This window comes from Salvelinus alpinus, chromosome 4 (assembly GCF_045679555.1).
Source record: "Salvelinus alpinus chromosome 4, SLU_Salpinus.1, whole genome shotgun sequence".
Lineage (NCBI taxonomy): Eukaryota > Metazoa > Chordata > Actinopteri > Salmoniformes > Salmonidae > Salvelinus > Salvelinus alpinus.
Genome location: NC_092089.1, coordinates 11762664 through 11776616, shown reverse-complemented (window position 1 = coordinate 11776616; position 13953 = coordinate 11762664). Strand labels below are relative to the sequence as shown.

Genomic DNA, 13953 nt, shown 5'->3' with positions numbered 1-13953 from the left:
AAGCGAGAAAACACAGAACCCAGAGGAAACCGAGGCTCTACAGAGGTTTGAAGAATTACCACCTGATCTGACACGAGAATGGCAACAGTGGTGTTCAGAACTACCCCAGTTACACCAGCTCACCATACCAAGGTGGTACAGAACAGACATGCGGCCACATAATAGCCACACTCTGAAACTACACGTGTTCTGTGATGCAAGTGAAAGGGCTTACAGTGCAGTAGCTTACTTGCAAGGTGAGTCACAAGACAGGGAAACAACAAGTCTAGTCGCATCCAAGTCCAGGGTAGCCCCACTCAAGAAAATGACGCTGCCACGCCTGGAGCTCATGGGAGCTGTGATTGGAGCGAGACTCGCAAACAACTTGATGACCACATTGAAATTGGAAGAAAAACAGATCCAAATGTGGACAGACTCGATGATCGTGCTGCATTGGATTTGCAGCTCAGCTCAGAAATGGAAACAGTTTGTTGCGAACAGAGTGACAGAGATCCAGGCCTTGACCAATCCAGAGTCATGGTCACATATTGAAGGGAAAACTAATCCAGCTGACCTCCCTACAAGAGGACAAACTGTTCGAAACTTGACACAGAGCGAGCTATGGTGGAATGGACCCAGAATTCTGATATCACCCAATCAGTCCGAAGAGACTGATGATAACAAGGTTCCGGAAGAGGTGAATATAGAACTCAAGTCCAGCTGCCAGGTTACTGTACAACTCGCAGCAAACAGCACAGCAATCACTGAACCTGTGTTGGAGCTTGAAAGGTACAGCAAACTGAAAAGAGTGTTCAGAGTCACCGCCTGTATAAAGAGATTCATAGCCAATGCTCGTACAACCATAAAGATACAAGGTGAACTGACTGCTGACGAACTGTTCGATGCAGAAAAGTACTGGATTAAGGTAACGCAACAACAGAGTTTTGGACAGGAGATCAAACTACTGAAGGCAGGAAAAAGCCTAAACAATGACTGTAAAATCAGAGAACTGAAACCGTTCCTGGACGAACACAAACTACTCAGTGTAGGAGGAAGACTGCAACAGTCCAGCTTCACATTCAGAGAGCAGCACCCATGGGTTCTGCCCAACAAGTACAGATACTCAGACAATGCAAAAACGTTCAAGAGAGCTGATCAGGACTTGAAAGAGCTGTGGAAGGCAATCGAAGAGCCCCAACTCTTGGCTTTCTTCTCAGAAAGGGGCATCACCTGGAGGTTCATCGCCGAGCGAGCAGCCTGGTGGGGCGGATTCTGGGAAAGACTTGTCAGGTCAGAGAAAACATGCCCGCGAAAGGTTCTTGGGAGAGCTTCACTCAACTTTGAAGAGATGTGCACAGTCCTGACAGAGGTTGAAGCAATTCTAAATTCTAGGCCTCTGACCTTCGTGCACAATGAAGTGGATGAACCACAACCCCTGACCCCAGCACACTTCCTGGTGGGTAAACGACTAACCTCTTTGCCTCCAAAGCCATTTCCAGCTGACACTCAGCACCCAACGCTAAACAAGGAGGACATGACACGCAGATGGAAGTACAGGCAGAGACTTGTGACCAGCTTCTGGAACAGTTGGCGAAGAGACTACTTGCTGGATCTAAAGTCAGCACACCGCTGTGATACACCACAGCCCACCGCACTGAAAGCGGGTGACGTTGTACTCATAGGAGAAGATAACACACCCAGACAAACCTGGAAACTAGGAAAGATTGAGGAACTGTTTCCAGGCCGAGATGGCCTAGTTAGATCATGTTCAGTTCGTACTGTTTCAGGGACTTTGTTGAGGAGACCTATTCAGTTGATATACTGCCTAGAGATCTAGATGAACACAGTTGTTCATCGGGGGGGGGGGGATGTTGTAACTTTAATGTGTTACAGAGTTAATGTTTAAGTTAATTTATTGAGCTGTATCTAAAGATATTTCTTTAGTTATTTACATATGTAATTGTATTGGTTAGTATTGAATTACGCTTTTGACTGCAAGTTCCAGAATGCCTTGCGACAGGAAGTAGAGAGTGAACGCGCTAGTTAAGTGCAATTAACAGGTGATTTTTATGGCTCCTTTGCGCTAGCATCTTACTGGCATTGCTCTGTAGAATCTAAAGTTGTTAAATGTAACGTGATCAAGAATTATTACTAAAAGAAGCTTTCATATCAAACCCGACGTCCCGAGTCATTACTTTGAAGATAGTTATTCTATATTTTATATATATATATATATATATATATATATATTAATTAAGCCCTCACTGATAAATGGCTCTCCTTACAGTACATTTTACTCTGTCTGTCTCTCTGTCTCTCTGTCTCGTCTCTGTCTCTGTCTCTGTCTCTCTCTCTGTCTCTCTCTCTGTCTCTCACCTGAGAAAGAGATGTTAAATCCTTGAAACGAAATAGAGAAGTCTGAGATGAAGCGAAGCTGAGCCTTGTAGTTCCCGTAGAGACCTGCGTTGATGGGCGCCGGGCGCTCGGAGCCGGTGAGGCGAGCTAAAGGCAGGAGGAAGCTGCCGTTCTCAGTGATCAGGAGGTAGTCATGGTGATCTTCCAGGTGGAAGGAATGGAACATGAACTGGACCCCTGAACAGAACAGAGAGAAGAGAAGAAGAAGAAGAATCAGATCATCAGATGTCAGGATGGTATTAGCTCAAATGTTACAACTGGGATTTCTCAAGTAATGAAAGAGGACTTTTAAAGCTCTTTGAATGGTGAAATCTGATACAACAGATTTAGGTAGCCTAGTGGTTAGAGCGTTAGGCCAGTAACGGAATGGTTGCTCGATCGAATCCCCGAGCAGACAAGTTAAAAATCTGTCGTTCTGCTCCTGAACACTGTGCCTAGGCCGTCATTATAAATAAGAATGTGTTGTTAACTGACTTGCCTAGAGGCATACACGTAACACTGTCACACTCGTCATAGTTCTGTAGGTCCATTTGTATAAAAAAAGGGCTTTGAGTAAAGAACCGGATATTCTTTACTTTCCTACCTTTCCCATGTCCGACCTCCACCGTCCAGGTGCAGTTTAGAGAGTTAGGGTAGAGTTCTGGATATCCAGGAGACAGAATGATACCACCAGGTCCTCCCACGTCCCCACCGCACGATGCTGGAGAATGACGAGAGACAATTATGCTAATAGACAATGCAAATGCTACCCTGATGCTAATACACAATACTAATGCTAGCCTGATGCTAATACACAATGCTAATGCTAGCCTGATGTTAATACACTATGCTCATGCTAGCCTGATGCTAATACACAATGCTAATGCTAGCCTGATGTAAATACTCTATGCTCATGCTAGCCTGATGCTAATAAGCAATGCTAATGCTAGCATGATGCTAATATACAATGCTAGTGCTAGCATGACGCTAATATACAATGCTAATGCTAGCTTGATGCTAATACACGTTGCTAATGATAATACTAGTCAACTTAATGTTGTGATCCTCCTCACGCTCCACTATTGACATACATCATCTATAATATATGTAAATTAGCGAACACTTTTATCCAACATTTTTTTTGTATGGTTGGTCAACAGGAATCAAATCCACATTTGTATGGTTGGTCAACATGAATCAAACCCACTTTTGTATGGTTGGTCAACAGGAATCAAACCCACTTTTGTATGGTTGGTCAACAGGAATCAAACCCACTTTTGTCTGGTTGGTCAACAGGAATCAAACCCACTTTTGTATGGTTGGTCAACAGGAATCAAATCCACATTTGTATGGTTGGTCAACAGGAATCAAATCCACATTTGTATGGTTGGTCAACAGGAATCAAACCCACTTTTGTATGGTTGGTCAACAGGAATCAAACCCACTTTTGTATGGCTTAGTCAACAGGAATCAAACCCACTTTTATATGGTTGGTCAACAGGAATCAAACCCACTTTTGTCTGGTTGGTCAACAGGAATCAAACCCACTTGTGTCTGGTTGGTCAACAGGAATCAAACTCACTTTTGTATGGTTGGTCAACAGGAATCAAACCCACTTTTGTCTGGTTGGTCAACAGGAATCAAACCCACTTTTGTATGGCTTAGTCAACAGGAATCAAACCCACTTTTGTCTGGTTGGTCAACAGGAATCAAACCTACTTTTGTCTGGTTGGTCAACAGAAATCAAACCCACTTCTGTCTGGCTTAGTCAACAGGAATCAAACCCACTTTTGTATGGTTGGTCAACAGGAATCAAACCCACTTTTGTCTGGTTGGTCAACAGGAATCAAACCCACTTTTGTCTGGTTGGTCAACAGGAATCAAACCCACTTTTGTATGGCTTAGTCAACAGGAATCAAATCCACATTTATATGGCTGGTCAACAGGAATCAAACCCACTTTTGTCTGGTTGGTCAACAGGAATCAAACCCACTTTTGTCTGGCTTAGTCAACAGGAATCAAACCCACTTTTGTATGGATGGTCAACAGGAATCAAACCCACTTTTGTATGGATGGTCAACAGGAATCAAACCTACTTTTGTCTGGTTGGTCAACAGGAATCAAACCCACAACCCTTGGTGTTGTAAGCAACATGCTCTTCAAAATGAGCTACACATTTTGCATGTCTTCCTAATTGCCTTCATCTACAGCTGAGCTCTTTATCTTACCACAGCAAAGTTAATGAGATACAGTCCCCTCTCAATGGCGACTGGGCCACGGTGTTAAATGTCAGAGCCTGTTAAAAGTTTATCCAGATTAATTAGCCATTGTTCACCAGCCACCAACTTTCTACTGGCTGCCATTGTATTGTTATCATTATAAAAGGTCATATGTTCTTTAAAAGGACAATACTTGGCAAATATGACAATTTAAAATATTATTTTTTTAAATATGTTTTTTTACGTTTTTTGTTCTTGTAAACCCGGCCGCCCGGCTACTGGCATTATGCAGACGCCCTCCCGAAACACATCATCTGGCAGGATAATATTTGAAGTTGAACTTGGTGGCTGGAGTACATGTTTTCTAAGTAATGAATGCCAATGAATGCCAGACAGTGTTTTTGGAGGATGATAATGATGCCTGGAGCTGTACAGCTGTAGTCCCTACCCTAGAGGCCTAAGCTCTATCCCAAATGGTAAGTGCACTAGCCCCTATGGGTCCTGGTCAAAAGTAGTGCACTATAGGTAAAGGAATAAGGGTGCCATTTGCCATACACGCCGAGTCTCTCCAGGCGAACGACACTGAAATCAAACCCTACCTCCCAAAATTATATCAAATATTTAATTCATGAGCCGAACTTACATAAAGTCATTAATAAGACATGAGCCTAGTGCTACTTGGCAAGGCTTGTGGGTTTGTGTCTGGCACACCTGGACTCAGGCAGTAGGACTGTACTGGATGCCTTGATGTGAAGCTGTAGAGGGATATTAGAGAGACTCCACTAGTATATGTGTCCACCCTCAGTAACAACATCTCCCCTACTGTCTCCATGTGTCCACCCTCAGTAACAACATCTACCCTACTGTCTCCATGTGTCCACCCTCAGTAGCAACATCTCCCCTACTGTCTCCATGTGTCCACCCTCAGTAACAACATCTACCCTACTGTCTCCATGTGTCCACCCTCAGTAACAACATCTCTCCTACTGTCTCCATGTGTCCACCCTCAGTAACAACATCTCCCCTACTGTCTCCATGTGTCCACCCTCAGTAGCAACATCTACCCTACTGTCTCCATGTGTCCACCCTCAGTAACAACATCTCTCCTACTGTCTCCATGTGTCCACCCTCAGTAACAACATCTCTCCTACTGTCTCCATGTGTCCACCCTCAGTAGCAACATCTCTCCTACTGTCTCCATGTGTCCACCCTCAGTAACAACATCTCCCCTACTGTCTCCATGTGTCCACCCTCAGTAACAACATCTCCCCTACTGTCTCCATGTGTCCACCCTCAGTAACAACATCTACCTTTACCCTCTACACTCTCTAAGGGTTTAGGATGGTAGAATGATAGGATGGTAGGGGGTTAGGAGGTAGGATGGTAGGATTGGTAGGGGGTTAGGAGGTAGGATGGTAGGGGGTTAGGAGGTAGGGTGGTAGGATTGGTAGGGGGTTAGGAGGTAGGATGGTAGGGGGTTAGGAGGTAGGATGGTAGGGGGTTAGGAGGTAGGATGGTAAGGGGCTTAGGAGGTAGGATGGTAAGGTTAGGAGGTAGGATGGTAAGGTTAGGAGGTAGGATGGTAAGGTTAGGAGGTAGGATGGTAAAGGGTTAGGAGGTAGGATGGTAAGGGGTTAGGAGGTAGGATGGTAAGGGGTTAGGAGGTAGGATGGTAGGGGATTAGGAGGTAGGATGGTAAGGGGTTAGGAGGTAGGATGGTAAAGGGGTTAGGAGGTAGGATGGTAGGATGGTAGGATGGTAGGGGGTTAGGAGGTAGGATGGTAAGGGGCAGGAGGTAGGATGGTAAGGGGTTTGGAGGTAGGATGGTAAGGGGCTTTAGGAGGTAGGATGGTAGGATGGTAAACCCTACCATCCTACCATCCTACACCCTAAACCCTACCATCCTACCTCCTAACCCCCTACCATCCTACCTCCTAACCATGTCTATTGTATTGTCCCAGTAGAGAGGTGAGTGACTGGAGGACTCTGTCTCTATATCATGTATTATTTGATGTAAAGTGTAGCGGGCCTTATAGATAATACAGTATCACACTACAGTACAGTATAGCATGTGTTAGTACATCAAGCCCTATGACTCTACCCCCTGCCAATCTCCTCCCACACTTTCTCTCTAGTACATCGTCCCTGTACAGGTGTGGTGACTGGGACCATCTACCAAATACGCCACTGGAATATTTAAAAGTTCCTTGGTGTATTTCGGGACAACAAAAGTGATTGTTTATTTATTCAAGGACACAAGTATAGCATCAGCGGGAATACTGTTAGGATGTGACATTAAAATTGAATCCCTGTCCAGTAGGTGTTGGGTGAACCGTATAAATGTCCGTAAACCCTGCGCCCAGATCTGTATATGCAGCAGATTGGTTTGAATATGGTTGTCGTGCCAAGCTGGAGAGAAGGTTACGTGTTTGGCATTCAAAGGAACAAACACAGCAGAGAGGAGTTGGCTGGTGCACATCGAGATGGGACCAGGCTAGATTCATTGAGATGACACATCCAGATGGGACCCAGGCTAGATTCATTGAGATGACACATCCAGATGGGACCAGGCTAGTTTCATTGAGATGACACATCCAGATGGGACCCAGGCTAGATTCATTGAGATGACACATCCAGATGGGACCAGGCTAGTTTCATTGAGATGACACATCCAGATGGGACCAGGCTAGTTTCATTGAGATGACACATCCAGATGGGACCAGGCTAGTTTCATTGAGATGACACATCCAGATGGGACCAGGCTAGTTTCATTGAGATGACACATTCAGATGGGACCGGGCTAGATTCATTGAGATGACACATCCAGATGGGACCAGGCTAGTTTCATTGAGATGACACATCCAGATGGGACCGGGCTAGATTCATTGAGATGACACATCCAGATGGGACCAGGCTAGCTTCATTGAGATGACACATCCAGATGGGACCAGGCTAGCTTCATTGAGATGACACACTCAGATGGGACCAGGCTAGCTTCATTGAGATGACACACCCAGATGGGACCAGGCTAGCTTCATTGAGATGACACTTCCAGATGGGACCCAGGCTAGATTCATTGAGATGACACCTCCAGATGAGACCAGGCTAGCTTCATTGAGATGACACATGCAGATGGGACCAGGCTAGCTTCATTGAGATGACACACCCAGATGGGACCAGGCTAGCTTCATTGAGATGACACATCCAGATGAGACCAGGCTAGCTTCATTGAGATGACACATCCAGATGGGCCCAGGCTAGATTCATTGAGATGACACATCCAGATGAGATCGGGCTAGCTTCATTGAGATGACACATCCAGATGAGACCAGGCTAGCTTCATTGAGATGACACATCCAGATGGGACCAGGCTAGCTTCATTGAGATGACACATCCAGATGGGACCAGGCTAGCTTCATTGAGATGACACTCCCAGATGGGACCAGGCTAGCTTCATTGAGATGACACATCCAGATGGGACCAGGCTAGCTTCATTGAGATGACACATCCAGATGGGACCAGGCTAGCTTCATTGAGATGACACATCCAGATGGGACCAGGCTAGCTTCATTGAGATGACACTCCCAGATGGGACCAGGCTAGCTTCATTGAGATGACACATCCAGATAAGACCGGGCTAGCTTCATTGAGATGACACATCCAGATGAGACCAGGCTAGTTTAATTGAGATGACACATCCAGATGGGACCAGGCTAGTTTCATTGAGATGACACATCCAGATGGGACCCAGGCTAGCTTCATTGAGATGACACATCCAGATGGGACCAGGCTAGCTTCATTGAGATGACACATCCAGATGAGATCGGGCTAGCTTCATTGAGATGATACAATACAGACCACTGCTAGGGTGGTCTACCAGTTGAACTGCTGTGTACCAATACAGACCACTGCTAGGGTGGTCTACCAGTTGAGCTGCTGTGTACCAATACAGACCACTGCTAGGGTGGTCTACCAGTTGAACAGCTGTGTACCAATACAGACCACTGCTAGGGTGGTCTACCATGTTGAACTGCTGTGTACCAATACAGACCACTGCTAGGGTGGTCTACCAGTTGAACTGCTGTGTACCAATACAGCCCACTGCTAGGGTGGTCTACCAGTTGAGCTGCTGTGTACCAATACAGCCCACTGCTAGGGTGGTCTACCAGTTGAACTGCTGTCTCTGGAACACAGCCCACTGCTAGGGTGGTCTACCAGTTGAACTGCTGTCTCTGGAACACAGCCCACTGCTAGGGTGGTCTACCAGTTGAACTGCTGTGTACCAATACAGCCCACTGCTATTTCAGCACACTCTCTTCTCTTTCTCTATCCTATACAATAAACACAAATATGTAAGAAGTGGGACGACAACAAAAAATATTATTTTCTCTTTAGTAATATACCATCACATGTGAAAAGGTACGAGTTAGTTGAACCGTGTGAATACCATTATATGAACCCTGTTCCCAGATCTGTCTGTTCTTCAGCTAACCATTCTGACAAAGTTGGCTAAAGCGGGAGTTGGCTAAAGCGGGAGTTGGCTAAAGCGGGAGTTGGCTAAAGCGGGAGTTGGCTAAAGCGGGAGTTGGCTAAAGCGGGAGTTGTCTAAAGCGGGAGTTGTCTAAAGCGGGAGTTGTCTAAAGCGGGAGTTGTCTAAAGCGGGAGTTGGCTAAAGCGGGAGTTGGTTCAAGCGGGAGTTGGCTAAAGCGGGAGTTGGCTAAAGCGGGAGTTGGCTAAAGCGGGAGTTGGCTAAAGCGGGAGTTGGCTAAAGCGGGAGTTGGCTCAAGCGGGAGTTGGCTCAAGCGGGAGTTGGTTCAAGCGGGAGTTGGCTAAAACGGGTGTTGGCTAAAGCGGGTGTTGGCTAAAGCGGGAGTTGGCTAAAGCGGGAGTTGGCTCAAGCGGGAGTTGGTTCAAGCGGGAGTTGGCTAAAGCGGGAGTTGGCTAAAGCGGGAGTTGGCTAAAGCGGGAGTTGGCTAAAGCGGGAGTTGGCTAAAGCGGGAGTTGGCTAAAGCGGGAGTTGGCTCAAGCGGGAGTTGGCTCAAGCGGGAGTTGGTTCAAGCGGGAGTTGGCTAAAGCGGGAGTTGGCTAAAGCGGGAGTTGGCTAACGCGGGAGTTGGCTAAAGCGGGTGTTGGCTAAAGCGGGAGTTGGCTAAAGCGGGAGTTGGCTAAAGCGGGTGTTGGCTAAAGCGGGTGTTGGCTAAAGCGGGTGTTGGCTAAAGCGGGAGTTGGCTAAAGCGGGAGTTGGCTAAAGCGGGAGTTGGCTAAAACGGGTGTTGGCTAAAGTGAATACAGATTACACCAGTGTATCTTAAACTAGATTACACACGTTATGATCTAAACCCAGAGATTACACATATTATAATCTAAATCTTAGCATCATATGTGGGCAGTGGACAAGGCTATGCATAATTGATATGATAAATAAAGATTAATTATCTATTTAGTAACATACCATCACTTTAAATAACATAGCCCCTCACATCAATCTGGACCTTGAAGCCAGTTCCACTGTTTTTTATACGGGACTGATTTAGACCTGGGACACCAGGCGGGTGATTCCCCTCTAATCAGGGACTGAATTAGACCTGGGACACCAGGTGGGTGATTCCCCTCTAATCAGGGACTGAATTAGACCTGGGACACCAGGTGGGTGATTCCCCTCTAATCAGGGACTGATTTAGACCTGGGACACCAGGTGGATGAACCCCATCTAATCAGGGACTGATTTAGACCTGGGACACCAGGTGGATGAATCCCCTCTGATCAGGGACTGATTTAGACCTGGGACACCAGGTGGATGATTCCCCTGTGATCAGGGACTGATTTAGACCTGGGACACCAGGCGGGTGATTCCCCTCTAATCAGGGACTGACTTAGACCTGGGACACCAGGTGGGTGATTCCCCTCTAATCAGGGACTGATTTAGACCTGGGACACCAAGTGGGTGATTCCCCTATCATCAGGGACTGATTTAGACCTGGGACACCAGGTGGATGATTCCCCTCTAACCGGGGCCTGATTTATACCTGGGACACCAGGTGGATGATTCCCCTCTGATCAGGGCCTGATTTAGACCTGGGACACCAGGTGGGTGATTCCCCTCTAATCAGGGCCTGATTTAGACCTGGGACACCAGGTGGGTGATATTAATGATTAGGTAGAACAGAAAAGCAGCAGTTGTCCGGACCTTGTAGGGTCAGATTGTAATCCCCCTGTTATAGAGGCTAACATACCATCACATGTGGGCAGAGAATGACTCCACCAGTGGGTCTTCTCACAGACCAGCGGTTCCTCATGACTGAGCCGGTATCCCTGGTCACACTGGAACGACACCTTGGACCCGATGGCCAGGTCATGGCCGTACCGCACGCCGTTCACCGGGATCCCAGGGTCCATGCATGATGATGTGTCCAACGTCACAACTGGTAGGAGCCAAGGTAAAAAATAAATTATTATTTATACATTAAGGCCTGTCCAAGTTAACGTGTTATTAACGTGTAAACTTTAGCAAAACAAAAATGTCACCGTACATTGTTTTTTTGTTTTTTTAGGGGGCGCAGTTAATCGCATCTCCATTTTTTTTCACCCAAATGGTATCTGTTTCCTCACGGACCGTTTTGAGCACAACACACAACGTGCTCTTAGCTCTGCTGTGCTCTGGGTATCAGCTCAGTTGGCAGTTTTAAGGAAAACTTACAGAAAGTTCAACTATAAACACATTCCCAGGCGTTTCTTTAGATTACAGCAAAAAAAATAACATAATTTGCACAGAAGTAGCTAGCTATTTATGCCAGTGTTAGCTAGCTAGCTAACTGACTAACCAAATGAGAATGTTTAGATTGCCAACTCTAGTTTCCCACATTGATTTTAATCAGAACAGAACTTTCATTCCATTTAGTTATTGTCTTTGTTGTAGTTCTCAGGTCAATCACCTCATATACCTAACCCACCCCAATCACCCCACACACCTCATATACCCAACCCACCCCAATCACCTCATATACCCAACCCACCCCAATCACCTCATATACCCAACCCACCCCAATCACCTCATATACCCAACCCACCCCAATCACCTCATATACCCAACCCACCCCAATCACCTCATATACCCAACCCAATCACCTCATATACCCAACCCACCCCAATCACCGCATATACCCAACCCACCCCAATCACCTCATATACCCAACCCACCCCAATCACCTCATATACCCAACCCACCCCAATCACCTCATATACCCAACCCACCCCAATCACCTCATATACCCAACCCACCCCAATCACCTCATATACCCAACCCACCCCAATCACCTCATATACCCAACCCACCCCAATCACCTCATATACCCAACCCACCCCAATCACCTCATATACCCAACCCACCCCAATCACCTCATATACCCAACCCACCCCAATCACCTCATATACCCAACCCACCCCAATCACCCCAATCACCTCATATACCCAACCCACCCCCCTCACCTCATATACCCAACCCACCCCCCTCACCTCATATACCCAACCCACCCCCCTCACCTCATATACCCAACCCACCCCTCTCACCTCATATACCCAACCCACCCCCCTCACCTCATATACCCAACACACCCCCCTCACCTCATATACCCAACCCACCCCCCTCACCTCATATACCCAACACACCCCCCTCACCTCATATACCCAACCCACCCCCCTCACCTCATATACCCAACACACCCCCCTCACCTCATATACCCAACCCACCCCCCTCACCTCATATACCCAACCCACCCCCCTCACCTCATATACCCAACCCACCCCCCTCACCTCATATACCCAACCCACCCCCCTCACCTCATATACCCAACCCACCCCCCTCACCTCATATACCCAACCCACCCCCCTCACCTCATATACCCAACACACCCCCCTCACCTCATATACCCAACACACCCCCCTCACCTCATATACCCAACCCACCCCCCTCACCTCATATACCCAACCCACCCCCCTCACCTCATATACCCAACCCACCCCCCTCACCTCATATACCCAACCCACCCCCCTCACCTCATATACCCAACCCACCCCCCTCACCTCATATACCCAACCCACCCCAATCACCTCATATACCCAACCCACCCCCATCACCTCATATACCCAACCCACCCCCCTCACCTCATATACCCAACACACCCCCCTCACCTCATATACCCAACCCACCCCCCTCACCTCATATACCCAACCCACCCCCCTCACCTCATATACCCAACCCACCCCCCTCACCTCATATACCCAACACACACCCCTCACCTCATATACCCAACACACCCCCCTCACCTCATATACCCAACACACCCCCCTCACCTCATATACCCAACACACCCCCCTCACCTCATATACCCAACACACCCCCCTCACCTCATATACCCAACCCACCCCAATCACCTCATATACCCAACCCACCCCCCTCACCTCATATACCCAACACACCCCAATCACCTCATATACCCAACACACCCCAATCACCTCATATACCCAACCCACCCCCCTCACCTCATATACCCAACCCACCCCCCTCACCTCATATACCCAACCCACCCCAATCACCTCATATACCCAACCCACCCCCCTCACCTCATATACCCAACACACCCCCCTCACCTCATATACCCAACCCACCCCAATCACCTCATATACCCAACCCACCCCCCTCACCTCATATACCCAACCCAACCCACCCCCCTCACCTCATATACCCAACACACCCCAATCACCTCATATACCCAACCCACCCCCCTCACCTCATACACCCAACCCACCCCCCTCACCTCATATACCCAACCCACCCCAATCACCTCATATACCCAACCCACCCCCCTCACCTCATATACCCAACACACCCCCCTCACCTCATATACCCAACCCACCCCCCTCACCTCATATACCCAACCCACCCCCCTCACCTCATATACCCAACCCACCCCAATCACCTCATATACCCAACCCACCCCAATCACCTCATATACCCAACCCACCCCCCTCACCTCATATACCCAACCCACCCCCCTCACCTCATATACCCAACCCACCCCCCTCACCTCATATACCCAACCCACCCCAATCACCTCATATACCCAACCCACCCCCCTCACCTCATATACCCAACACACCCCAATCACCTCATATACCCAACCCACCCCCCTCACCTCATATACCCAACCCACCCCCCTCACCTCATATACCCAACCCACCCCAATCACCTCATATACCCAACCCACCCCCCTCACCTCATATACCCAACCCACCCCCCTCACCTCAATTACCAACCCACCCCTATCACCTCATATACCCAACCCACCCCAATCACCTCATATAC

At 47.8% G+C, this 13953-nt stretch overlaps 1 protein-coding gene across 1 annotated transcript in view; it reads right to left on the bottom strand.

Annotated features, from left to right (window-relative positions):
* LOC139572868 (CUB and sushi domain-containing protein 3-like) overlaps positions 1-13953 on the bottom strand; it is a 1528140-nt gene that overhangs the window by 676960 nt on the left and 837227 nt on the right. Inside the window, exons 19-21 of the mRNA XM_071395690.1 lie at positions 10826-11014; positions 2978-3094; positions 2356-2571 (exon numbers count right to left, since the gene is read on the bottom strand). Of these exons, the coding sequence (XP_071251791.1) occupies positions 2356-2571; positions 2978-3094; positions 10826-11014 (522 nt within the window). The remainder of the gene's footprint in view (positions 1-2355; positions 2572-2977; positions 3095-10825; positions 11015-13953) is intronic.